The sequence below is a fragment of the Eulemur rufifrons genome, chromosome 10, assembly GCF_041146395.1.
Source record: "Eulemur rufifrons isolate Redbay chromosome 10, OSU_ERuf_1, whole genome shotgun sequence".
Lineage (NCBI taxonomy): Eukaryota > Metazoa > Chordata > Mammalia > Primates > Lemuridae > Eulemur > Eulemur rufifrons.
Window position 1 is genome coordinate 25,893,919 of NC_090992.1, and position 27,732 is coordinate 25,921,650.

The 27,732-nt window shown below is 44.5% G+C and overlaps 1 protein-coding gene across 2 annotated transcripts in view; it reads right to left on the reverse strand.

Moving 5' to 3' along the window:
• Positions 1 to 431: 431 nt before the first annotated feature.
• Positions 432 to 27,732, reverse strand: part of CYFIP2 (cytoplasmic FMR1 interacting protein 2) — a 116,437-nt gene continuing 89,136 nt past the window's right edge. For both annotated transcript variants that reach the window (XM_069484312.1, XM_069484311.1), the window contains 5 exons: positions 12,448 to 12,520; positions 11,829 to 11,923; positions 4,649 to 4,887; positions 3,036 to 3,183; positions 432 to 811 (listed from right to left, as the gene is read on the reverse strand). In XM_069484312.1, coding sequence (XP_069340413.1) covers positions 644 to 811; positions 3,036 to 3,183; positions 4,649 to 4,887; positions 11,829 to 11,923; positions 12,448 to 12,520 — 723 coding nt within the window. In that variant the 3' untranslated portion in view covers positions 432 to 643. The remainder of the gene's footprint in view (positions 812 to 3,035; positions 3,184 to 4,648; positions 4,888 to 11,828; positions 11,924 to 12,447; positions 12,521 to 27,732) is intronic.

The following is a 27,732-nucleotide window of genomic DNA, read 5'->3' on the forward strand; positions in this document are numbered from 1 at the left end:
CAGGCCTGACCATTCTCCTACCCCAACTCCTCTCAGTGGGATTCAGCTATGAAACCTTTTCTGACTTCTTTCTTGGACTGCCCTTGAGGGGTGGTTAGGATGGGGTTTTGGGGAGCCTATATGTGGAATCCCTGGCACCCACTGCAGGAGGAGATGCCACCTGGGGCTCTGGAGGAGAGCCAGGGAGATGAAGCAGCAGTAGGCTGACGCATGCCCTCTGGGCCGGGCTGACATCGCAGTTCTCTGAGCCTTCAGTCCTGGGGTCGCACATGGGCACTGGGTAGGCAGTTGCTATTTTGGGAGGAGTTCTAGGGAAGCAACCACAGATGGGTGGAACTAGGAGCTCTTAATACAGCTGAGGGGAGAAAAGAAAAAAAAGCACACACTGCCCTGTTTTCTTTTTTTTTTTTTTTCATTTATGCTATGGACAAACCACCATGGAGATGTCATGGGAGAGCATGCACAGGCCCCGCCCTTGGGAATGGTGCAGATGTGTTTGGGGAGGTGCTTGTTTGCTTCCAGGTCCATCCCACACGCTGTCCGGTCGGGCCCTATGGCAGGCTGGCTGTGGCTTTCTCTCCCCTGCTCCTCCTCCTCTTCCTCTTCCTCTTCCTCCTGGTCAAGGGTCTGTGGGCCCTTCTGCCTAGCAGGTGGTGGCCAAGGACTGGTGGATGGGTGGCTGGAAGCAGCGCACATGCTCCACGGTGGAACTGTCTGTCTCCACGGACTTCATGTACTTGTTCAGGATGGCAAAAACCTCATTGTTCAAGATCTGGTACTTCCTGATCCGGTCGGCCATCTTCTTCAGGGGCTGCAGAAGGATGGGGATGTTCAGGTTGGGGAAGCAGGGGGTGGAAAGAGGGAGGGCAAGAGAAGAAGTCAGTGAAGTTGGGGTACAGGGTCCAGAAGCTTCAATGATCATGTCACTCTCTTGCTTAAAGCCCTTCTGTGGGTTTTAGAACTCTTGCAATCAAATGTTAACTGGACCATAAAAACTCTCTGCAAGTTTGAAAACTTACTACAGAGCTACAGTAATCAAAACAGTGAGCCACCGTGTGACACTGGTATAAAGACAGACATAGAGACCAATGGAACAGAATAGAGAGCCCAGAAATACACCATGACATGTATGTATATCAAATGATTTTTCACAAGGCTGCCAAGACCATTCAATGGGGGAAAAGCACAGTCTTTTCAACAAATGGTGCTTGGAAAATGGACATTCACTGCATAAAGCTGGACCCTTGCCTTATGCCAGATACAAAAAATTAACTCAGAATGGACAAAACACCTAAATGTAAGAGTTAAAACTATAAAATCATTAGGAGAAAACGGAAAAATCTTCACAATGTTGGATTTAGCAATGATATCTTGGATGTGACACCAAAAGCACAGGCAAGAAAGAAAGAATAAATTGGATTACATCCAAACTGAAAACCCTTGGGCATCAAAGAACACTATCAACAGAATGAAAAGGCAACCCATGGAACAGGAGAAACTATTGCAAATCATATCTGGTAAGGGATTAACAGCCAGAATATATTTAAAAAAGTCAACAACAAAAAAAACCCAATTAAAAAAATGAACAAATGACTTGAATAGACATTCCTGCAAAAAAGATATACAAATGGCCAAGAACACGTGATATGACACGCAACAGTAACAATCATTAGGGAAATGGAAGTCAAAACCACAATGAGGTAACACTTCACACCCATCAGGATGGCTACTATAAAAAATAGAAAATAACAAGTGCTGATGAGGATGAGGATCGGAACGCTTAAATGCACTGCTGGTGGGAATGCACAACTGTGCAGCTGCTGTGGAAAAGAAGTACGGCAGTTCCTCAAAAAAATCAAACATAGCCTTGCTATATAGGATCCAGCGATTTCACTTCTGGAAATATACTCAAAAAACTTGAAAGCAGGAATTCGAAGAGTTATCTGTACACCCATGTTTCATAATATCCAGAATTAACCCTCTTCCACAATATCAAGAAGGTGGAAACAACACAAGCATCCACTGGTGGATGGATAGATAGACAAAACGTGGGGTACGTACATGATGGAATATTATACAGCCATCAAAGGGATGGAAATTCTGACACAGGCTATGTGGATGCACCTTGAGGACATTATGCTAAGTGAAATAAGTCAGTCGCAAACAAATACTGCATGATTCCACTTACATGAGGCACCTAGAATAGCCAAATTCATAGAGACAGAAAGTAGAATGAATGGTGTTGCCAGGGGCTTGGGGGAGGTACGAGTGCAGAGTTATTTTTTAATGGGCACAGAGTTCCGGCCTGGGGAAAAGGAAATGTTCTGGAGACGGCTGGTGGCGATGGCTGTACAACAGTGTGAGTGTACTTGATGCCACTGAGCTGGATGCTTAAAGTTTTATGTATATTTTTCACCATTAAAAAACCCTTTGTGAGGTGGCTCCTGCCTCTTTCTCCTGTCACTCTCTGATCCACCCTCATGTCTCTGTGCCTTTGTTGTGGCCGTTCCCCGTGTCTGGATCATCCTGGAAAGCCCCACACTCTAGTTCCGCCTGCTCTTTGCTGCTGCTGGCCATGCAGGACTCAGCCCAAGCACCATCCTTCATGAGACGCCTTCTCTGCCACCTGCTCCCTGCCCTGCAGCCTGGTTTTGAGGGTGCTCCTCTCCCCTCCCACGGCAGCCCCGCTCACCCCACACCAGCACCCATCCCAGCATTCGGCACAATGCTAGTGTTCAGGGACCATCTGCACAGGTGAGGAACCCGCGCCGGCAGAGTCTGGCTGGGCCAGGGAAGGTGCATTTCAGGGCTGAGCTCAGCCCTGCCCTCTGGGGTGACCTGCTTCATGGCAGTAGGTTATGAGCAAGTGACTCACAGCTTCCTCCAAGCAGGTCCCTGGCCTCTGAATGTCTTTGTACCAAACTGTGATGTGGGGAGTTGGCCTCCGTGAGCAGCGCACCCTCCCCTGCCTCTCTGGTGAAAGCCTGGCTGTCGGCCCCGCCCCACCACCCAGGCCCGGTCACCAGCCTGCTCACCACGTTCTTTATGATCTCGTCCTTGCCGTCCTGCCTCTGCACCTTCAGCAGGTGGTAACAGAAGTCGAACAGGTCGAAGCGACGCTGCTGGCCCAGCAGGACGATGATGGAGCAGCCGGCCCAGTTCAAGCCGTCGCCGAAACACTGCCTGGGAGCAGGGAGAAAAGGCAGCTGGGGTGAGGGGCAGAGGAGGAGTTCGGGGGGCAGGAGCCTCACTCACGTGGGGCCAAAAGCACAGCCAGTAAGCATGTCTGTCTCGGGGCCCAGTCTCTTAATCTGTAAATGGGTACAAGGGAAGCTGTGATGGAAGATTCATTAGTTCCAGGGATTGTGGTTATATTTTAAGCCCTTCCAATCACGAAGAGGTATCAGCCTGTTTGCATCACTGACACAAGAAAAATCAGCTCTGAAGACGACATAAATTTGCAAAGAAAGACCCCAATGGGGGCCCTTGAGACTTATGTGGCTGATTATTTCAGGCAGATCAAAGGAGGCTCTGTAGAGAAGCCAGAGGGCCAGCTGTGGGGTGAAGGGCCGTTTCAAACCAGGGGGCCAACCAGCCAGAGCAGGCTGAGGGAAGGCCCAGGGCACGGCGGGCACACGCTGCTGGGCTCGGGAGGCTGAGTCCCCCCTGCTCTGATGTAGCTCCGACCTCAGCTCCCAAGCTTGAGAGATGTGCGCAATTTGGATGGCAGTGGGGTCAGCCCTTGGCTGTCTCCCTTGTCCTCAAGGAATATCTCCAGCCTGCACTGGGCAGGTGTCCCCACTGCTCCAGCCTGTGCCGGAAGCGTGTGGGCCCAGAACTTCCCTGACACAGCCTCGTGCAGCGCTCCTGCCTTCCCGCCCTGTCCCAGCACCCCTTCCGTGGGGAAGGCTTCTCGGCCCCCCACTCTTCTCAGCATTCTTGGCTTCTGGAGTGCAAGTCTTGTCTGCCTTCCCCCTGCTGTCCTTGACACGTAGCTGGGTGACTGCAGGAAGAACCGTCTCTGCTGTTTTCTCTGAGACTCCTAGAGCCGCCTCATTTTCCAGGAGTAGAGTTTGGTGGGAGGAGAGGTAGGCGGTGAGGTTCTTACTGCCAGCCCCTCACTGGGCTCCCTCCGGCCCATGCAGTCGGCCCAGTTTCTAGTCTTGGAAAGACGAGGCCCCGAGAGCTCACACAGCCCCATGCTGCACCCTCGTGCACAAACTGTTTCTGCCTCAGCCGTCTGCTGCCTTTTCTGGAATGTCCCCTTTCTCCTTCTGTTGATTTGAATGCCGGGCATTGCTCAAGGCTCAGTTCTGGTCTGTGAATTGAAGCCTGATAACCCCCTCACCTCTCTCCTCTGGTATCTGCCACCCTGCCTACCCTTGCTGCTAAGCAACCTCCTTTCATGTCCCTTACATCTATGGTTCTTGTCTCTCCCCTGGCCACGTAAGCTCTGTGAGGCCAGGGACTGCCTACTTTTGCTCAGCACTGTTGAATGTCCGGCACCCAGCATAGGGACCAACAAATTCAATTAACAGTTGTTGGCTGCCCCCACCGCTGCCCACCTTTTGGGCTGAACTCTGGCAACCTGGTGACACACAGGGGCACAGGCAGGTTGGGGTGACCTTGCCTTCCTGGGGGTACTCACTCAGCGGTGAATTCGTTGGTCCCCACGGGGATGCAGTAGACGAACTGCATGGCGCTCCACAGCCGGTGGAACTCCACGCACTCATCCACGTGCATGACGCCATTGGTGGGTGGCGGGCCCCGCCAGATGGGGTCCTGCAGGTAGCTCCGAATTCGGGTCAGGATGACCTCAAACATGGATAGGCCACAGCACAGCCGCTCCTTGGTCAGCAGGTCACCCTCCCGAGCGATGGCGATTTGCTGGGAATGGAAGAGTATGTGAACCTTCTGTGCACATCTCAGACCCCATCTGCCACCTCCCACCAGAGATGCCCAAACTCTGGAGCTGACCGCACCTGGAATTCATTCATCAGAACTGATGTCTTGCTCAGAACAGGGTACTCACTTTATAAACCTGACTACAACAGCAGGGAAGTCTGGTGGTAAGTCTTATTTATGTTAAGTAAAATCCAGACACCATCAGTAGAGGACTGATTTTAAAAAAATTATGATAGATTCAATGCAATCCCTATCAAAATACCAATGTCATATTTTGCAAATCTAGAAAAATTAATCATAAGCTTCATTTGGAACCAAAAAAGAGCCCAAATAACCAAAGCAATCTTAAGCAAGAAGAACAAATCTAGAGGCATCACATTATCTGGCTTCAAATTATACTATAAGGCGATAGTAACTAAAACAGCATGGTACTATTATAAAAGTAGAGACATAGACCAATGGAACAGAATAGAGGACCCAAAAATAAAACCATCTACCTACAACCAACTGATCTTCAACAAAGCAGAAAACAACATACACTGGGGAAAGGATGCTCTATTCAACAAATGGTGCTGGGAAAACTGGATAGCCACATGCAGAAAAATGAAACAGGACCCCTATCTCTCACCATATACAAAAATTAATTCAAGATGCATAAAAGACTTAAATGTAAGGCACGAAACTATAAAAAAATTCTAGAAGAAAATGTAGGAAAAACTCATCTAGACATTGGCCTAGGCAAAGAATTTATGACTGAGACCCCAAAGGCAAATAGACTAACTACAAAAATAAATAAATGGGACTTAATTAAATTAAAAATGTTCTGCACAACAAAGAAAATAATCAACAGAGTGAATAGACAACCTACAGAATGGGAGAAAATATTTGCAAACTATACGCATGACAAAGGACTAATATCCAGAATCTATAAAGAAATCAGCAAGAAAACAACTCCATCAAATAGGAGGCAAAAGACACGAACAGAATCTTTTTGAAAGAAGATAGACAAATGGCCGAAAAACATGAAAGAAAAAAATGCTCAACATCACTAATCATCAGGGAAATGGAAATTAAAACTACAATGAGACAGTACCTTATCCCTATCAGAATGGCCATACTGAAAAAGTCAAAAAACAATAGGTGCTGGAGTGGATGCAGAGAGAAAGGAATGCTTATACACCGTTGGTGGGACTGCAAATTAGTACAACCTCTGTGGAAAACAGTACGGACATTCCTCAAAGAAATAAATGCAGACCTACCATTGGATCCAGCAATCCCACTGCTGGGTATCTACCCAAAGGGAAATGAAGTCAGTTTATTAAAAAGACATCTGCACTCGAATGTTTATCGCAGCACAATTCACAACTGCAAAGTTTTGGACTCAACCTAAGTGCCCATCAATTCATGAGTGGATAAAGAAAATGTGGTGCATATATATATATATACCATGGAATACTACTCAGCCATAAAAAGGAATAAAATAATATTATTTGCAGTAACTTGTACGGAACTGGAGACCATTATCCTAAGTGAAGTATCTCAGGAATGAAAAACCAAATGTATGTTCTAACAAGTGGGAGCTAAACATGGGCACTCACGGCACAAAGCAATACGAAGGGTGTGAGACACCAAGAAAGGGGGGAGGTGTAGGGGGTGTGGGATAAAAACTTACCTATTGGGTACAATGAACACCATTCTGGGGACGGGCATACCAAGAGCCCTGACTTAAGCATTACACAAGGTATCCATTTAACAAAACACTTGTCCCCCACTTAATATTTTGAAATAAAAACAAATAAAAAAATTACAGTCTACCCTAGATCATAAAAAAAAAAAACCAAACTCCACTAGGTTGCCATTGAAAAGACTGAAGTGATAGTACTAGTAGTACTGCTACTACTACTGTAACTATTACTAGTTCATGCCACTGAGTGTAATAAACCATGCCCTGTGCTAAGTACTTGATAGATATTAACTCCATTCACTCCCATGAGGTTGGTGCCGTTATTATCCCCACTTCACAGATGATGAAACTGAGGTTCAGAGAGGCAGCCAGTGAGTGGGAAAACTGGGATTTGGTTCCCAGTAGCCTAGATCTATGGGTTAAACTGTAAAGTGAACAAGAAAAGGATGTGTACTATAATCCTATTAAAAACCACCAACAACACACAATCCCACAGACAGAAGTATATGTGGGGTGTGTGTATGTGTGTGTAGAAACTTTTAGAAAGATTAACATCAGTTTTGGGAACAGATGGGCTTGGAGAAGTGAGTGGGATTTTCACTTTGTACTTGAAACACTTCTAATACAGTTGAATGTGTTACAATGAGCATATGTTAATCTTTCAAAATTTGCCACTGAGTTAACAGAATTATTTCCTCTAGTTAGAAGTCCTTCTTTGACAATTGCAAACGATCCCTATTAATTATGAAAACTGGCTTCTCATCTGGCTCCTGCAGATCTAATAATCAGCTGACTGCATGTCAAAACACATTATTGTATGTATGTATCATGAATCAAAGCATCTAGGGCTAAAGGTCCCACCATCTGTAAGGTAAGATGAATATTAAAATCTAAGGTCAGGCCGGGCGCGGTGGCTCACGCCTGTAATCCCAGCACTCTGGGAGGCCGAGATGGGAGGATTGCTAGAGGTCAGGAGTTCGAGACCAGCCTGAGCAAGAGCGAGACCCCGTCTCTACTAAAAATAGAAAGAAATGATCTGTACAGCTAAAAATATATATAGAAAAAAAAATTAGCTGGGCATGGTGGCACATGCCTGTAGTCCCAGCTACTCAGGAGGCTGAGGCAGGAGGATGGCTTGAGCCCAGGAGTTTGAGGTTGCTGTGAGCTAGGCTGATGCCATGGCACTCACTCTAGCCCAGGCAACAGAGAGAGACTCTGTCTCAAAAAAAAAAAAAAAAAAACAATCTAAGGTCAAGGTAATGTCTCCAAGTCTGAGGACAAAGCTGAAGAGGGCTGGCTTCTGAGCCTGAGAGATCCTCAGGACCCCCATGGGATCAGCTCCCCAGTTGAGAGGACTTCCCATAGAGCCCCCTTCTGCAGGTGGCTGCGAGGCACCTGCCCGACTTCCCCCAAAAGCTTCCTTCCTGGAGGCCCCTGGGAAGAGGGCGACCTCCAAGTGAATCGTGGAGGGAAATTAAGTCAGCAAACACCAATGTGGGGGCCTGTGACAAATGTGGGCCATGCATGTAGTTGTCACGACAACAGTAAGCCAAAAAAAAGTCTAGGAAAAAGATGAATTGGAGAAGACAAATTTGCCAATGTGTGTTTTAAACACAAAGGAGAGGGAGCCCTGATTCGCGGTGACTCAGCTCGGTCTCACCGGCGGAGCCAGCTGGCGAGCAGAGGAGGATCACTCCAGAGGCTGCAGCTAGCTGGAGTGGCGAGAGTGCTTTTAAAAAATCCCAAGCCTGTGCTCATGCCTGTTCTTCTCTTTATTCTGATTCTGTTCTATTTGGCTGCTAAAAAAGCTCTGCACTTCAGAAAGACAGTGTCTGCTGCAGGGGAGATACTCCGTAAATAAAAGGCCCCAATTTGTTCTCCAGTCGGGAATATTCTCTCTTACAAATTGTTACAGAGTTCTGGTTTACCAATCAATCTACTGTGCATTTAGTTAGTTGGAATCAATCCTCAGGGCCAGAGAGTCCTGGTGGGGGAACTAGAAGAATTGGCAACTGCGTTTATCAATCTGCAGACAGACTCTAAACTCCAGTGACCCCACCTGCCACAATCAACGCAAAGGGCCTTGGCTGCGGTTAGCGGCTTCGTTCCTTTCCTTAGAAAAGTGTTCACCCTCACAGATCTTTCTGTGAACTGCAAAAGTCATACTTAATCATTGGCAAAACTTGGAAAAATTTTTTTACAGTTATGACAAAAGAAAAATATCCCTAAACCCCATTACCCAGAGATGAGCATTCTTAAAATATTGATGTGTGATTTGTTTGTATTTATGTACATGTGTGTGCATCTATATATTAACAAAATTTGGATGCTATCTATATTGCTTTTTTCTCTCAATATACCAATAATTTAAAAACTCACTTCTGTAAATATTTTCATGATCTTTAAAATGGCTACGTGATTTTTTTCATGGCTACATAAAATGGCCATTGATGATACATAATGATTTACTTAGCCCTCTACTTTTGTTGGTTATTTTAAATTGTTTACAAATTTTCACTATTACCAAATTTCTATGGCAACCATCCTTATACATAAAATTTTGTGAACCTATTTCTCATCATTTTATTAGGATAAATATTTAGTAATAGAAGGGTCAGTGAGCATAAATATTTTAAAAGGCTTTTGCTACACAGTGGCAACTGGTCTCAGGAGACGCTGACTCCCGTCCATCTATCTTTGTGACGCTTGTTCCGTGAGCCCTCATCAGTACTCTATTATTTTTAAAAAGTTCTTTAACAACTCGAGATATGAAAAATTGTATCTCATTCATTGAATTTGCATTTCATTGATTACTAGTAAGGATGAATACTTTTTCTATGTTTGTTGGCATTATATTTTTTATGTTGTAAGTTTTCTTTCATTCTATCTTTTCGTATGTCTAGCATCTTTTTGCTTTGAAAAAGTGTTTTATAGATTGTTTACTGTAAATATCCCCAGTTTGTGTGAGTGTGTGTGTTTAACATAGATTTTGTCCACTTCTTTTCTGTTCCACTCAGTGGGGGAGTTTTTCTCTCTCCTTCTGCCACTCTTTTCTAAGTTAACAAGGGAACAGAGAAAACGCTTGGGAAGCCACGCTGAAGTCATGCCTGCATGGGGTGCTTTGATTACATTCAGTGTCCTTTGGAGGAGAATGATATCTTAATATTCCTTCTTTATATAATTCTTTGGTTTTTGGAATTTTCATGCTTATTTGTTCATCATAGCAATCAAGAAAGGTGGCTCAATTCAGGAAGTAGAATAGCTCTTATCCCATTTCAAAGATGGGAAAACAAAGACTGAGAAATTCAATGGCTTGCATAGATAATTCAGGGGTGGATCTGGGACAAAGACCCCCATCTTTTGACCCCGAGAGTCTTCCTTCCATGATAGTATGGGGCAACAAACCAGGTCACCTCAATTTGTCTCAGCAACAAATGCCAACAATGCAATACTGCTCAAACTTCTGGCTTTAAATCTGTTGCAGAGTTCCTCTGTCACTGAGCTGGTTGTTATATGATCCTCCTGAGCCCCAGAGAGCTTGGAAGTTAATATTTTGTTAACTTTTCTTTGGTCTGTGGAATGACTAAGTTTTGGACTATTTCTTGAGGATGGGAGACTTATAAAACTGGCATTTCCTCTCTCACGGACTGTCTAGGCTTTTGTTAGTTAAATACTCAGCATTTGACAAATGGAGATTTCTATCAGTCCCAAGGAAGTGGCCATTCACCAGAACAGGGATGGAATTCACAGTCCTCTAAGTGGAAACACATGCCAGACCCTGGGCACGAGAGGCTGGATTCCTACAGGATGACACCAGCAGCGGGGCAGACATGTTTACATGTCACTGACTCGGGGGGATTTCTCCCTAAAAGGAAATCATTTGAGAGGATCTCCTCTGTTCAGCCTCTGAAGGCCAAAATAGAAAACGTGTGTCTTGTACGGTATCTCAGCTCTCTCTGCAGGTGAGTCAAAGAACCCAAATGTCACTTGGCTTTTAGTTACCATTTGCAGTAGATGGTTGGTGGCATGCAGGGGGCCCCGCTAGGGTGGCTTCACCAGCATGACCCCTGTGCAGAGGGGACTCTGCATTGTGCTCCAAATACTTGCCAAGCTTTTCCAAAAGAGAAGTCGCCTTCTGCCCTCTGCTGAGGCTGTGGGTCCTTCTGCCCTTGGTGACAGCACCAGAGAATGTGAGTCCAAGAGCAAATTTCAATCCTAAATCTTCTCTATAGTCTCACTACAGTGCCCTGTTTCCCTACTTCCTCAATTCTTCCCCTGCCCGCCCCCAAAACGTGAAGCTTGCTGAAATCAAGTGGGAAGGACAGAGCACATACTTTCTGTTGCCCCTCTCTGCCCCCATTCTGTTTCCTTCCTGCTCCCTGCATAGTCCATGAATTCTCTGCAGGCAGGGGTCCTGTCTGACTACAGAATTAACAGATGGACTCATTCACCTTTGAAAATATGAGAACAGTACAGGCAAAGCTGAAGTTGTCTTTGATTCCCTCCCCCTCTACCCAGTCTCTGTCCCCATGTCTCTTCAGAGGTTGCCACCTTGATAAACTACGTGTGTATCATTCCAGATATTTTCAGGAAAATTTTTACTTACATGGTTGTGTTGTATGCATTTTTTTAAAAAAACCAAATGGCATTATTCCGTGTGAATTTTAGTGCAACTTGCTTCATCTACTTACCATGTGTTTATGATCGAGCTACACTGATGCGCTTAGATCTACTTTTTCCTTTTCATTATTATGTCTTCAGTAAATGCTGAATATGCAAATATTCAGCATTGAGATGACTATACCATATTTCATTTAGTCAGTGCTTTACCGATAGATGTTTGTTTCCAGTTTTGCTTTAACAATGTTATGGTAAAGCATCTTGTGTTCCTGTGTTTCTTTAGCAAAACTATCCAGAAGTGAACAGCTGGCTCACAGGGTGTGGGGAGAGAGAACAAAGCAGAATTATGATACCTGGCAGGGGAGTAGCAGATACCTGTTTAAATGAGCAGCTTCTTTTTTGGCAGGATACATGATACAGGTAGAGAAAAAACACCCAGGGCTGGGTTAGTAAACCTTATTCCAGACCTGCTCCTGACGCTAACCAGCTTTATAGTATTGAACACTCTCTCTCCCTCTTTGGGCTTCAGTTTCCCTCCTTGTCAAATGAAGAGGTTGGGCCAAATGCTCTCCCTCTAAAGTTCATTTTGATCCCAGAGCCCATTATGCAAAGTTCGTACCTGAGGAGTCCCCAGCCGCTCTATCAGAGGCACCAGGTGCAGGGGGGCGTACTTGGCTTCCAGACGCTTCATTCGGACCTCCAGGCGCTCCCCCTCTGCAAAGGAGCAGCAGACAGAAAATGAGACTCAGGGCACCTGGGGGGACTGGGGAAGATAAGCGCTCAGAGGACCTGATGATGGGTATGTGTTCCAAAACTTGCATGGAGCAGGCAGAACTATTCTCCTTGGTTCTAGAAAGTGTGATGAGGACTCCCTCCAAGGAAACATTTTCTGTGATCTCTGTCCAACAATGGAATTATCTACTTTGGGACTGGTGAGTTCTCTATCACTCAAGGAATTTCGTTTTTCTTTATTTTTATAGAGTTAGGGGGTGCAAATGCAGTTTTGTTACATGGATATAGTGTGCAGTGCTACACTCAGGAATTTAAACCAATGCTAGATAGCAATATACTATGGATATTCTAGAAGGAACAAGGCCTGGAGTGTCTTCTAATTCTGTGATTCTGTGACTGTTCAATAGATGTCCAAAGCTCTAACCTCTTCCTTGCTGCGCAGATCTGAGTTGACCGGGTTGGGAGGTGAGCATAAGGCTACCCAGCTGCTGGCAGTGGCTTCTTACCTTTGATGTAGACTCTGGGCAAGATGTTCTGGAAGGGTGCAGCATGGAGCAAATCGCAGACTTCCTCCTGAGACTGCAGAGATGGATGGAAAGGAAGAGAAAACAATTTTCATTTTAAACCAGGAGGAATTTTCGTTCCTAAAAACTTGAGCACTGGGGTTAGCCAGACCTAGTTTCAAATCCTGGTTCTTCTACTTATTAGCTATGTGACCTTGGGTGAGTTACTCAGCCTTTTGGGGTCTTATTTATTTATCTGCAAAATGAGGATGAGAACAGTACCTATGTTAATGGGTTGCTGTGAAGATTAAATGAGAGAACGCATAACTCATAGCACAGTCCCAGACACATGAGGAGAGCTCAGTGCCTTTTTACTATAATCTTATAAGGCATCTGTTGAAGAATCGGAATGAATAACAGAGGAATCACACAGAGATGATGGGCCTCAGACTCTGCGTCTGTCTGGTTGGTTGTCGGGGTCTGCAGGCTTGAAGCGGGCAGCTGGGCCAATCTTCCAATCCATTAATCCAGGACAACTCTGTGCAAAGGCCTGTGTCTGATCGGTTTTCTCCACACCAGACATCAAGTAGAGAAAGAGGGACTAGAACCCAGGCCAGATCGGTTTGGATGGTGACTTGTTATGCACAAAGGTAGGCTTAAAAGCAAATATGCAATGTTTGGAGAGGAATGTTTGGTAAGGGTCAGATGGAAGATGTGGTCTCACGATCTTACTGTCCTGGGACCGGCTCGTGATCACAGGATTTAAAAACAGAGGGGAAGGAAGGGGCCCGGAGAAGCCACCCTGCATGGGGGCTTGCTTTCTCCTCTTTAAATTGTGGGCATCTGGATTAGGAAAAGTCCAGGCTCCATTCAAATTGTGACACACCTGGGATTCTGAGCATCTGAGAAAATCAGGACCCTGAGTACCCTTGGCTCCCTCTACCCCAAGCATGGCAGGAACACTGCCACCCTGGGAATCTGAACGGCTGGCTGCTCGGGAGGGGACCCCCAAACTCCTGCTTTTTAACTGCAGATCAGTCTTTGAAAGGAGGACACCAGAGGGAGAACACACTGGTCTGGTCCCTGCAGAGGAACCCACTGGATCTGACTGTAATTCTCAGTTTCTTAGCCAGAGGGGAAACTCCCCCCTTTCTTAACTGAGTTGCTTCTCTCCCTACCAGGAAATCACACAACCTGGTCTTCATTGCTGTGTCTAAGCTTAGATCCTTTGATTCGTCATATAACCCGAAAACCTGGCTTATTGATCCTTCAGCCTATTCTTTCATATTCACATTGTGAATTAGATTGATGGATTTTTGAATGACGAACCACCCTTGCATTCCTGAAATAAACTCTACTTGATTATGATATCTTATCCTTTTTATGTATTGCTCAATTTTATTTGCTAATATTTTGTTGAGGATTTTTAATCCATACTCATGAAGAAGGATATTGATTTGTAGGTTTCCTTTTGAAAGTCTTTGGTTTTGGTATTAGATAAGATATCTCTTGGGAATGATAGTGGATAAAAAAAAAAGAGAAGAAAAAAAGGTATCTTGTAAGTTGGAAAGAATTTGCTTCTTTTCTATTTTCTACAGGAGATTGTGTAGAATTGGTACTATTTCTTCCTTAAATGTTTGATAGAATTCATAAGTAAAACCATCTGCATCTGAGAGATTTTTTTTAAATTAGAAATTTTTTAATAAGTAGGAATGCTACTTCTTTAATAGATACAAGACTATTCAGCTTACCAGTTTTATTGAATGAGTTTTGGGGGTTTATGTCTCATATGGACCTGGCTCCTTTCATCTAAGTTTAATTTATGGGCATAGAGTCATCTGTAGTATGTACTCAATGTCCTTTTGATGTTTGTGGGGTCCATAGTGATGTCCCTTCTTCATTCTTGGTCATTTGTGTCTTCTGTTTTTTTCTTGGTCAATCTGGCTAGAGGTTTATCCATCTTATTGATTTGTTGCCCCCACCCCTGCCCCAAGCAAAGAACCAGCTTTCAGTTTTATATCTCTCTATTGTTTTCCTGTGTTCAATGTTACTGATTTCTGCTTGTTATTATTTCCTTCCTTCTGCTTGCTTTGGGTTTAATTTGCTTGTTTTTCTCTAGTTTCTCAAGGAGGAAGATTACCTATTTGACACCTTTATTCTTTTCTAAGAGAACATTCAGGCTATGCTCCCATAACTCTAGCAATCAAGGGCTCAGTTCTTCTGGAAGCAGCCCATTCCATTTTTGAACAACTCTAATGGTTAGAAAGTTTGGTTTTGTATTAAGCCAAGGCTGCCTCCCAATAGTTTCTACTCCGGATCCTTGTTCTGCCATTAAGAGCATCACTGAATGTATTTATTTTTCTAGCTAGCATCTTCCGCCACCCTCCTCTCTCTCTCCTTTCCTTCAGGGTCAGATACCTTCTAAGAGCTTTCTACATCTCTCTCCGTTTCCTAGTCTTCACTTCCCTCCTCAGCAAACAGAAACACGCCCAGCCATACCATGCCATGGCAATGGCTCTAGCAAAGATGACCAAGGACTGCTTTGTCACTAAGTTCAACTGATATCTTTCAGTCCTCATCTTACATGTTGTCTCTAAAGTATTGGGCACTGTCCTCAGCTGCTATGACAATGTGTTCTTTTGTTTCCACCATTTTGGTTTTTCCTTTTTAGTGTCTTTGCAGGTTTTAAATTCCATTTCTTAAATGCTTGTTTTCCTCTTACCCTATAGACCTGGTTTATATCTCCCACTCCCATGACTCGAAACACCACTCGTTGCCTATGATTCATCGAATCTGTACTTCCACCCAGACTTGTCTCCCAAGCTCCAGACTTCGATACCCAACTCCTTGCTGCATGTCCCCAACTTGGATATTCCACAGCTCAACATTTCTAAAGATGATCTTCTCCCCTTACCACCTGGGGTTTCTTTGTCACAGTCATCTCCTTATCTGCCCCAGCCTAGAACCTGGGGTACATCTTCTCTCTTCTTCACCTCCCAAGACCCATTAGTCTTTATGTCCAGTTGATTGTCATTGTCTCTTTATTCCTTCCACATTTCTCCACACTGACTGCCATGACACTATGAGCTCCCAAGGGCAGGGACAGTGTCTCTATTTTGCCTCTTATCCCCAGTGCCTTGCATATAATAGTTTCTTAATAACTATTTATTAAGTGAATAAGTGTTACCCCATAGATGTTTCCTGGATGAGTAAATAAATTTGTCCACGTGACAGTCCTCCAAGTATGAGAATGCTGCTGTGACATCCATCCATCCATCCACCCAACAAATTATTTATTGAGACCAGGCACTGTTTTAGGCTTTGCAGATATGTTGTTAAACAAGTTAGACTAGATCTTTGCCCTCAGAGAATTTACATTCTAGTGGACAGAGACAGATAAAAAAGTAAACAAGGTAGTGATAAAACATAATAGGCAATAGGCTGGAGAGTGACTGGGAGAATGGAGGGGGCTACTTCAGGTGGTTGGAAAAAAATTTTTTTGAGGGGTGACCTATGAACAGAGAATGGAATGAAGTGAGGGAGCTAGGTGTGTAGATATGAGGTAAGGGCATTCCAGTGCAAAGGCCCCGGGGCAGGGAATAAGCTGGAGTCTAGTGATGATGAGAGTTATAGTCTATACAGCAGGAGGCCCTAAAGGTCTGGAGCAATCAGATCTTGCAGGGCCTTGCAGGCATGGTACGAAGTCTGGATTTTATTTGAAGTGTAATGAAGAGCTGCTGAAGTTGTTCCAAGCAGAGGACTAGTTCACGTAGCCCCACTGCCAACTTTTCTTGTCTCTCTTCCAAACATTTCCGCTGCTTCTCAAAATGTCTTATTACTAGAAGGTTGCCCATGGCATGAACCGTCAACTTTATATTTTGTGAATTATGGGTAAAGTGATCTTGGGAGCCACGTTACAGGTAAAGGGAGGGGAAGAAGCCTCCGGTGGCCTACAGCAAGAGCAACGCTGCTGCTTTATACATTCACATGGTGAGCTTCTACTGCAGATTTCTTTTGGAGAGACAGAGTGTTCCAGAGGTTCTTTGGGGGTGCTTTCTGCTCTGGGTGTTCTTGATTTTGTAATGTCATTTATGAATGAGGGGGAAGAAGAAGAGAAGGATGTGATTTCCTAACAGGTGGGAAAGCATTTGCCTGGAAATTACCAAGAGAATGAGCTGCGTGATTATTTACATAACGAGGTGGCAACACACTCTGCAACGTCTTTTGTGGAAGGTATTTGTTTGGCATTCATTAGCTGAGATCACTGAGACTGATAAAAACATCCATTTTTGAGCACACAAAGGCCTGTGTAAGGGATCCAAACAAGCTTCTACTGTGGGAGCCTCTGCTAATGCTGACTCCCTCTGGTCTGATCTTAAAGGATCCACACTAGGTCATCCACTCTGCCTAGGAACCCTGATAGAGCAGCTCCTTGCCTTGGCCTGTGAAGCCGCCCCAGCCTGGGTCCCTCCCCACTGTCCCCCTGGCTCTGGCTGCTCGTCTGTGTGCCATCACAGAATCTCTGCTTTCTCTGGACTCCTCCTTCATCCATCTCTTTTCCCCTACTGCTTCAGCTTAGTAAATCCCCCCTCTTCTTTCAGATCTCAATCCAAGCATCATTCCTTCAAGGACCACTTCCCTGACCCCCTCAATACCTCTCTGCCCATGTAGGGTCTTTTGTTAAATGTCCTAAAAAGAACCCAGTTCTTTTCCTTTTCAGCATTTGAACTTAATCTATATTATATATTCCTACATGTGACTATTAATATCTATCTCCTCCCACTGGAATTTAACCTCCATTAACGTAGGCACAATGTTTATTTTTGACCATATTTTATTCCCAATAGTAAACAGTGCCTGGTATATGAGAAATCCTCAATAATCACATAGAATAAAAGCTGAATGTCCCAACGTGTAAGGGAATTGAGACTTAGAACAGAATTTCTCCTATTTTGGGCCTGGATGTTTCTTCTTATTAATAAGGGAAGTATTTTCCTTTCAATTTTACTGATTACTCTGTATGAATGACATGAAGTATTTTTAAGAAATGCTCTATGTAGAATGTTCAGGTGTTTTAAATTTCTATCCTAGTATCCCTTTTTTCCTGTTTTTTTCCTACTTGTATATATTTACTAAGTTTTCTACATGAAACATATATTACTTTAAAAATTAATTTAAAAGAAAAAACCAAAAGCACCTACTTCGTAACTTTAAAATAAAGAGCTTTTGGAGTCTTGCTGCTGGAATCAGAGGGAAAGAAATGAAATCCTAGCATGCCATTCCATCCAGCAAGAAAAAATATTTGCATAGGCTTCATAAAAATAGTATGTTTTTGTTTTGTTTTGATTTAGGCTACATTTAAGGGCAAATCACAGATGCAGGACAACATACAAATATTACAAAAACTATAGCTGTGATGATACAAAAGTAAAATTATAGCTGACAAGAGTAGGAGGTAGAAGTGCCAAGAGTGGTAGTTTCCTTGGTCTTTTGGTCTTTCATGGAAAAGAGTTAAGATACTGAATCATGTTGCCAAAAGAAGTATACTATCTAGGATTATAAGGGAAAACAACAGAAGCAATAAGTAATATAAGCAAATATTGAGAGGAAGGTGGGGAGAGATAAAAATGAGCTGAAATCTTATCTTTCCAAGCAGGGAGTCAGTAAGTATTGTCTAAAGTTGCTAATTAAAGAATAGAGGTTACCCTCATATTATTAGGTGTTATGGGGATAACAACTAGCAGAACTGGAAACAGAAATGATTGAGATGGGCTGCCCTGGCGACTGGAATGCAGGTGGGGGGAGGTGCAGCGGTGCCACGCTAAGAATGATGCTTTGCATCCTTAGTTCACCTGTGTCATTTGATTTGTTCTCATGTGCAATTAAGAACGATTTAAATGGAACAAAATGAAGAGGTTGGATTAAATGGTCTCTAAGGGTCCCTCCCTAGAACTGAGAGTCTATAACAATATATTCACTTTGCTCTTTTGGGAAGGAGAGGCAAGGAGCATTTACTGAGTGCTAACTGTTTGCCAGGTGCATTTTATACCTGTTGTCTACTCTACATCCCTGTGAGGTAGGGCTCACTACCTGGCCTGAGGATGAGGACACTGAGGGTCTTGTGAGGTGCAGTTTCCTGACCAGGTCCACACCGCTATTAAGTAAGCAGTAAGGCTGATACATAGGCCCAGGTCCATCTCACTGCGACATCCATTGTTTTCCCAAGATGTCTAAAAGGCAGCTAGGTATAAGGCCTGGGCCCTGCAGAGTCTGGGGCATAGAGCTGAACTTGGGAGTCATCAGCATGCGGACGGAAACAGACCCCAGGGAAAGGACTTGCACACGTGCAAGGGTCTGTACGGGTGGGCGCTTCTCAAGGTGACCAGGCCCCTCCAGATATTTCATTTCGTTTGACTCTATGAGACCCAAGAAAGGAAAGGCACAAAGTGTCCCCTGTGATCAAGGGGAGACCGGTAAACTCTGGGCGCTTCCATATCTACTAAGCATTAATACCACACCACCTGAACAGGGATGCAAAGCCACCTTCCGAGTCAGGTGTGGGGAAGAACGCCACTCCTGTGCAGCGGGTGCTACTTCTTTATTCCTTCCTTCCAGCCACCAAATACCCGAGTGCTTGCTCTGTGACCTCGCAGACAGGCCGAACACACAGAGACAGGACAATGTGTTCCATGGAGCCGGAGAGGGGCCTGGGTGCTGCAGGAAACACGAGGACAGGTAGGACTCTGCAAAAACTAGATTTTAGTGCAGTTTACCATCTAGTGGGGAAGAGAGCCACGGACCCCTGGGTCTGTGAAATAAAACAGAATCGACTGGGTGCAATAGGAGACGTTGCCAGAAGGGGCTTTGGAGACTCAGAGGAGAAACACGGTCTCGTTCCTTGCCGAAAAAGGCATTTGATAAAATATGCACTGAATAAAAGATCGAAAGTAAGAAAATGACAGCTGGGAGAAATGTCTGAGAGGATGGGCAGGGTTTTGACCCACGGGAAAGGTGTAAAGCCAGACAGAGGGAAGATGAGCCGGCTGCTGTGAAGGGGCGGGGCATTGTCGGTGTGGGCTGTGGGGAGACGTGGGCTGTGGGTCTCGGGAGCCAGGCTCTCAGCTAAAAGGACCCACAGAAAAGGCCACTGCAGTCTGCTGTGGGAAGAGGGAGGAGCACATGGACATCAGAAACTTACCTCGCCCAAATCCGATCTCCGCTGCCTCCTGTCTGCAAACCCACAGTGTCCCCTAACTCCTCGAATGGCTCCACTGTCTTACAGACGCTTGGCTTGGGTGTCCTTTTCCTCTCTGCCCCCACGTGCAGTCAGTGGTCAAGTCCATGGCCTCTGCCCACGCCTGTCCGTCCCCACTGCCACTACTCCTGGCCCTGCTCCCTCCTGCCTGGACCATTCCAACACCCCTTTTGCCCTCCCCCCAATCCTCCTTCCTCCCTGCAGCCAGAACGTGAAACTGGAGATCCGATCATGCCATTTCCCTGATTAAAACTGTTGGGATAGTGCCCAATCTGCCCCTGCACACCTGTCCTTCCGCATCCCATATCACTGCTTCCCAGCTTCAGTCGACCTTGGTTCTCAGCCCTGCCCCGCCATGGTCTGTCTTGCTTTGGGGCCTTTGCAGTGTTCCCTCTCACCTGTCCAGCACTTACACCCTGGTTCAGCTCCCAGCATGGCATTTCCTCCTGCAGAAAGCCTTCCCTGTCATCCTCCCCAAACGTGTGGATTGGTTGCCTTTGTAGCCCCACAGACCCCAGACATACCCCAACTGGAGCACTTACTAGCATTGCCCTTCACATGACTCTTAGTGGTAGATAGAATTGCTCATTTACTTGTTTTATCTCATTGTCTTGGTAAGGACCATGCATCAGGCCTGCCTCACTGTTGTATCCCCAGTACCTTGCAGGGAGCCTTGTGTGTAGTAGATGCCTACTGTTTGTTATATGGATGGATAAATGACTTAATCTCTGCTCAGGCTCTATCCGAGTGAGAATGAATGTGTGCAGAATTTGGTACCCCTTGCTTGATGTCTAGATCCTATTATACCCAGTGTTCTCTGTTCTTCTCATTGGCCCTCTCATATCAGGTAAAATGCAGGTTCTGATTGTGGGTGGTCCCTCCGAGAAGACTCACTCTCACCATGTTTGCATGAGATGTGGGTCACTGTCCAGCTGCCCTTGTTTCCCAGCAGAAGCTCAGATTTCAGGACCCTGAGCTGGGACTAGATTAGACAGCTCGATCTGCAGGCAGCTTAGTGGGGGCCCTGAGTAAATAAGGACTCTGATCAGTGTTTTTTTTAAATAAAAGGCACTATGGACTAGAAGGGCTTGGAGTCCTAGGAGGTGAAAATTGAATTTGCAGGGTAAATAAGATTGGTGGAAAGCTTTGATGTGTGTGTGTGTGGGGGGGGGGGGGGGGCGGGTCAGGCAAGAAGGACTTTGTGGGTGTAAATTGACCACATGAGTGGTCCAATTCTATACTTTGGAATCACACCAGCAGATCTATAAAAATTAGTTAGCAGCAAAGACATTATTTATATAAATTCAGGATAGAGGCCACCTCTGGGGTTTGTGGATAGAAGTATCAATAATTTTCTATTTCTTTGGCTAGAAGGAGGTTCAAGGCTCTTATTCTTCTTCAAACTGCATATACTTGTCAATTTTTTTAATTTAAAGAACATTAGTTGCTATGACCAAAAACCCAGTAAATCAACAAGTGATATATAATATATATGATCCTATCAGTTATGAGTGAGACTAAAAAGTTTCTCAAGTGGTGAGATTTTAAGTGATTTTTGCAGATAACAGATGTCCCATTAATGCTGCTTATGCCCAAGATAAGACAACCACTAACATATGATCGTGAGAGAAATAATCATTAGGTGATTAATAAGAACCAAGGTCTACTGTAAAACTGTTCTTTGTTAACAGGGTAAATAATAGCAAAAAGGCTTTTGGACTCAGGATGCAAAACTATTTTACAGTAAGAAACCCACATCAAAATTCTTTGTAGGACTGGTATTTTATATTTGCATTGCTTTCAGTCTTAAAATTTTCCTTTTGCAGTATACTTAATTTAAAGCTGATGGACCAGGATGAGGGATTTCCATAAAATACCAAAAAACCTTGAATGTTCCCAACTCGGCCTATGAGGCTAATTGGGGACTTGATTTCTCTTGGCTCACGGACACCATAAAGATTCTGCGTATACATATAAAAAACCAGAGTCAATGTGATCCTAAAAATGGCCAATTTATATAGATTCGCATTAGACTCTACCTTTATGCTCTGTTCCTGGGTTTAAAAATGACCATTTTTAGCTGATTTCCTAAAGAGGATTATCAAACCAATCTCAAAACAATAATTTCTTAAATAACTTTTTGTTGCCTCCAAAATCCAAGCTAAAAGACAACACTAATGCATTATGTTTTTGTCTTTGTCACGTTAAGTGCAGAGAAATGAGCTGCAAAACTGGAGGTCGAGGCACCCCCCAGGCATCACTGCTCTGATTTTCTGTCAGGAGGGGCTGGGAGAGGCTGGGCCTAACCAGAGAGCCGAGGGTTCCCTTATATGGGTGCACATAGTGTGCATTTGCTGTATACTGATGTTAAGCCACAAGGATACAGGGCCTGTGGAGCTGGCAAGAAATCAGGCTTCTCACACCCACCAGGACCCTCCTTGGCACAGAAAGTACAAGCTGCAGCTTCCAGCCCCTTGGGTGGGACTCTAGGTACAGTGTAAAGCTCAACCGAGATAGGCTGCATCTGCTCCTGCTGCACTGGGCCTCCCTTCCAGCAGCTCCCTGCAGCCCTGGCTAAATAAATCAGTAAGTTACTCTTACCTGATTGTTGGGGGGTGGGGGCAGGGCGGGGTTCCCACCAATCTATGCCTCCTCCTCTGCATTGTCAAGGGGATAATAGAATTATTATTCTGGATCAGAATCATGTCTGGTCAACTGGGAAAGATCCATTAACCAAGAAACTGTGGCCTAGAAAGTGACTTTTCCTTCCTCCCAAATGTATGCCAATGTCTTCCAAGGTTAGCATTTCCTTAAGCGGGAATTGGGGATACAAGGAAAGGGTATCCGATAATGGCGAGCCACATGGTGAGAAAGTTCTTTCCTTTTCCGATTCCTATCAATCTTTCTGATGATATTAAAAAGAAAGTCTCTATTTGGAACCAGCACACGTTAACACCTCTCTTTTTTTTTTTTTTTGTTGAGACAGAGTCTCACTTTGTTGCCCAGGCTAGAGTGAGTGCCGTGGCGTCAGCTTAGCTCACAGCAACCTCAGACTCCTCGGCTTAAGCGATCCTACTGCCTCAGCCTCCCGAGTAGCTGGGACTACAGGCATGCGCCACTATGCCCGGCTAATTTTTTCTATATAGATTTTTAGTTGTCCATATAATGTCTTTCTATTTTTAGTAGAGACGGGGTCTCGCTCAGGCTGGTCTCGAACTCCTGACCTTGAGCAATCCACCCGCCTCGGCCTCCCAGAGTGCTAGGATTACAGGCGTGAGCCACCGCGCCCGGCCTAACACCTCTCTTAACATTTGGTAGTCTGGTTTTTGACAGAGGGAGGGAGCAGGTTCAGAGGTCTGGGCAGGCAGCAGCTGGAATTATGTTACTTGGCTTTATTTTTATTGAATTTTATTATTCTAGTTGCATTCTCATCATGGCAAGAGATAATGATTTTGTCTTTAGGGAAGTTGATAACTAATTTCCTTTTAAAATAAGTTTCAGTTAAAAAGTTGATTTAAATAAAAAGATTATATAAATAACAGAACCAGTGGTCTGCAGCTAGGGCACAAGTTGTGACAACGAAGCATCAATGCCAAAGCTTCGGCAAGTCTTGTCCAAGAAGGCTGCTTCCAGATCAGGGGCTTCTCCACTCCGGCTGCACATTAGAATGAAGTGTGGAGTTTTTAAAATACCTGGGTCCACTCCCAAAGATTCTGTTTTCCCTGGAGTGGGATAAGACTCAGAAATCAGAATTTTGGGGGGAAGCTTTCCAAGGGAGTTTAATGAGCAGCCGCAGTGGAGACCCCAGTGCTGCCTCCCTGGCGTTTGGAGAAGTCCCCTGTAGACGACTTCTCAGCAGAACAAACTGCATTCTGACCGCCAAGCCCTCGGATCCCAGGCACTGTGTCCATTATGGTCCCCTCACAGGAAAGTTATCGGTACAGAATTACACAACCAAGGCTCTGATTTCTTGGCAGTTACTGGCAAGACTAACAAAATCAGCACGGACTGGGCTGGATTTGGACAAAGGTGACCGATGGCCCCTGTCTCAAAGTGAGTGGTGGTATCTTGAGGATTTTAGAAGACAAGCCAGGTACATTTCTGCTTATCAGCTAAGGCTGAACTGAAACGTCCCTCCCCTCATTCCTAGTCGCTGAGCCCTGTGTTAGGTGCTGAGGATACGATAATGACCCTCACCAGGGAAACCTTTCCTGTCACCCCCTCCTCTCTGTTTCTGTAGATCAGTTCTCATTTTACGCTGTTTTTCACTCTATTCCTATATCTCTAGGCTGGTGGTCTCCAAACTTCTTTGATCATAAACTTTCATGCGTAAAATTTTGAGCAAACACCTGAACTGACACATTTTATCAACTCTTCATAGCTGTCATTGTCAAATGGTGTGTTAATGAACAGTAAGGCTTAATTTCTTTCTTTTCTTTTTTTTCCCCTGGTAAATAAAGAGTTAAAAGCTCTGAGATCATCTTGCCCAGCCCTGAAGGGCTAACCCCTGATGCCAACAACTGAGGGCAGAGGTGGTGAGCTGTGACGTCAGGGATAGGACGCATGGCCAGATCTCAGAGCTGGGCTCTCACATCTGCGGAACCAATGACTCTTACCTCTCAGACCATTGTGCCAGGTCTTGACATGTGGATGACCCCACAGCATGTTCGTTTTTCAGATTAGGCCATGTCTGCAACTAGTAAATATACTTAAAAATTCGTAAAGTCATGCAAAGAATGGATGTTACTGGGAGTCAAGATGCCTCCACTCCACAGATTGTGGCTCATTTTCAATCAAGAACACAATCTGGCTCCGGTCTGGGCTGGAAGAGACAAAAGGCCGAGGGGCACTGCCTGGGGGTGTGTGGGTGAAGGGACAGGACATGCTTCGTGGGCGGCTGGAGGAGCCTTTTCCCAGAGTGATGGGCAAAATAATCCCGATCAAGTACAGGTGGGGATATGGAGTGAGGGTCTGAGAAGGGTGGTAAAAAGCTTCAGCTTTTTACTTCCCATGCATCTGGGTTGTGTACATTTAAGTATGCAAGTATTTCCTTTTAAGGAAAAGAGTAACAAATGTTTATTGCAATAAATTCCATCAGTAATTTAGCGTGTAAAGTAAAAAGTGAAAGCCCTCTCTTCCCTGCCCCTGTCTCCATCACACCCTGTAGAGGTAACCACTCTTCTTAGCTTGATATTACTTTTATAACTCAACTAACAACTTAAAAAATTTTAGATAAGAAAAATTAACATGCTGGGACAAAACATCTGGAAGAATATCCTTTGGAATGTGAACAGTGTACCTTAGTGTGACACTGTGGTTTTGCTTTCTTCTTTCTGCTTCTCTGGGTTTTCTATCAATGAATTTATTTCAATTATGTAATAAGAAAAACAATTAGAGGGAAGGGACTATAAAGTTGGAAGTAGGAGACAGAGGGTCAGATGTGGGGCTGGAACCATTAAAAAACAACAATGTAAATAAAAAACGATCTGTGAAGCTCAGCTGAGCATCTCTCTGCACCTCAGTGTGCTGACCTGAAGACACTCTGGACTCTGAGTCACATCTGGTTCTCGTCCCAACTCCTGCACTAGCTGTAACCCTGGGAAAATCAGCTCCCTCTGGGGGCCTCAGCCTTCCCGTTTACAAAATGTGGGGTCGTACTAGATCAGTGGTTCTCAACGGGGGGAGGTTTTATCCTCCAAAGGAATAGCAGGCACTAGCTGGAGACATTTTCGGTTGTTGCAACAAAAGAGGGTGCTACTGGTACACAGTCCAGAAATGCTGTTCAACATCCTACAAGGCACGGAACAACCTCCCACAACAAATGTTTATCTGGTCCCATAGGTCAGTGGCGCCGAGGTTGGGAAACTGGCCCTAGGTAGTCTCTGAGGGCTTTCCCAGATCTGACCAGCATTCAAATCTGAAACGCTCTCAAATGACTAGAGTGTTTCTGTGGCCCGCTCTACTGTAAGGAGGAGAGAAGAAATAAACAACAGGGACAAAGGCAGAGGACACTCTCCAGTCCTGGGAGGGAGGCCCTGCCGTGACAGGCAGACAGAACGGCTGTCTCCTTCCCAGGGATGCAGGCCCTCTCTCGCTCACACGCACGAGCAGGGCCCTCTCCTGGTGTCTGCTGGCATAACCAACACGGCCTGAGGTCTAGAAAACCATACACCATTTGAACAAAAACTTGGTGATTCCTATTTTCCTAATGACCACATTATGATTTCTGAGGGTGGGAGACACGAGAGGAAACACTAGATAACAGAATTTCCTTCCAAAACATAAGAGACACACACACATATATACTTAAACGCTGATTCATTTCAGATTAGATTCAACAAATATTAAGAGCCTGATATGATCAGACCATTTACAGACACTTAATTAACAACAGCCATAGCACTGCCACGACAGATCAGGGCAAGGAGGCCTTTTCAATAGGTAGTGCTGGGAGAATGTGGAAAGAAATGAGATTGCATTTCTACACCCCATTGAATAAACACAAAGATCAATTCCAGGTGAGTAATAGACTTAAAGTGTTATTTAGCCTTGAGAGGCTAAACTCTACAACTTTTAGAAGATAACATATCTCATGACTACTCATATCTTCACAACTATAGATTTTCCAAATAAAAGTCCAAGAGCACCCATCATAAAGGAAAAAATGATAACTACATTAAACCTTAACTTCTCATCAAAAGATAAACCGCAGTAATGTATCTGTAATATATATATATCCATAATACATAATGCCTAAAATCAGCAAGAAAAATACAATTTAAGAAACAGGCGAAAATGTGAACCACACTTCACTAAAGAGGAGGAGCAAAGGGCCAGTAACACGTGGAAAAAGGCTCAGCATCATTAGTCATCAGGGAAGTCGAAGCCATAATCCACCAGAATTGCTATGCTTATAAAGATGGACAAATTCAGCTGTTCATGAGGGTATGAAGAAATTAAAACTCTCACCCATTGCCGAATGGGAGAGTAAATTGGCACAATTTGTAAAACTGCTTGCAAACCTACTGAAGCTAAACTACTAGGTTTAGCATGTCAGGTCAACTATTTTTACCTAATAAAAAGGGGACATGTCCACCAAAAGACATGTACACGAATATTCATGACATTTTTATTCCTAATAGCGTCAAACTGACAACCACCCAAGTGTCCACTCACAGTAAAACGGAGGATTCAGTTAGTCTATTCATGCACCGAGAATGCTACACCGTAACACAGACAAACCTCACAGACATAATGTTGGATGACAGAGGTCAGACAGGAAATGGAAAACATACTGGATAAATCCACTTATATGAAGTTCAAGGGCAAACAAAACTAATCTCTGGGAATAGCCGTACACTTGGGATTTATGCATTGGACTGCACGTATATTTTAATTAAAACCACCAGAACACTCTACAAAAAAACAAAAACCAGAAAAACTACCCCACAGGTACATGGGTTTCTGTACCAATACTGAACGCTGAATTTTGAGAAACATTCATAAGCACTCAACTTAATGAAGAAAATATACTTTTGTCCAAGTGATCAAACTTTTCAATTTATATTCCCTCTACTTACATATTAATGATATATTAACAATCTGTCTGTCAAAAGAAAAAGGCAAGCCACAGAATGAGAGGTTTTGTAGCACATATACTGATATGGAAACCACAACCAGAACTCTGCAAATCTATTAGAAAAAGAGACAAAAAATGAAAAAGAAAAAAATGGGCAGAAGGCTTCTCACTTTCCCCTTTGCAACTGCCAGCATCGTGCTGGCTTTTCTTTTCTTTTTTTTTTTTTTGAGACAGAGTCTCACTCTGTTGCCCAGGCAAGAGTGAGTGCCGTGGCGTCAGCCTAGCTCACAGCAACCTCAAACTCCTGAGCTCAAGCGATCCTCCTGTCTCAGCCTCCCGAGTAGCTGGGACTACAGGCATGCGCCACCATGCCCGGCTAATTTTTTCTATATATATTTTTAGCTGTCCATATAATTTCTTTCTATTTTTAGTAGAGGTGGGGTCTCGCTCTTGC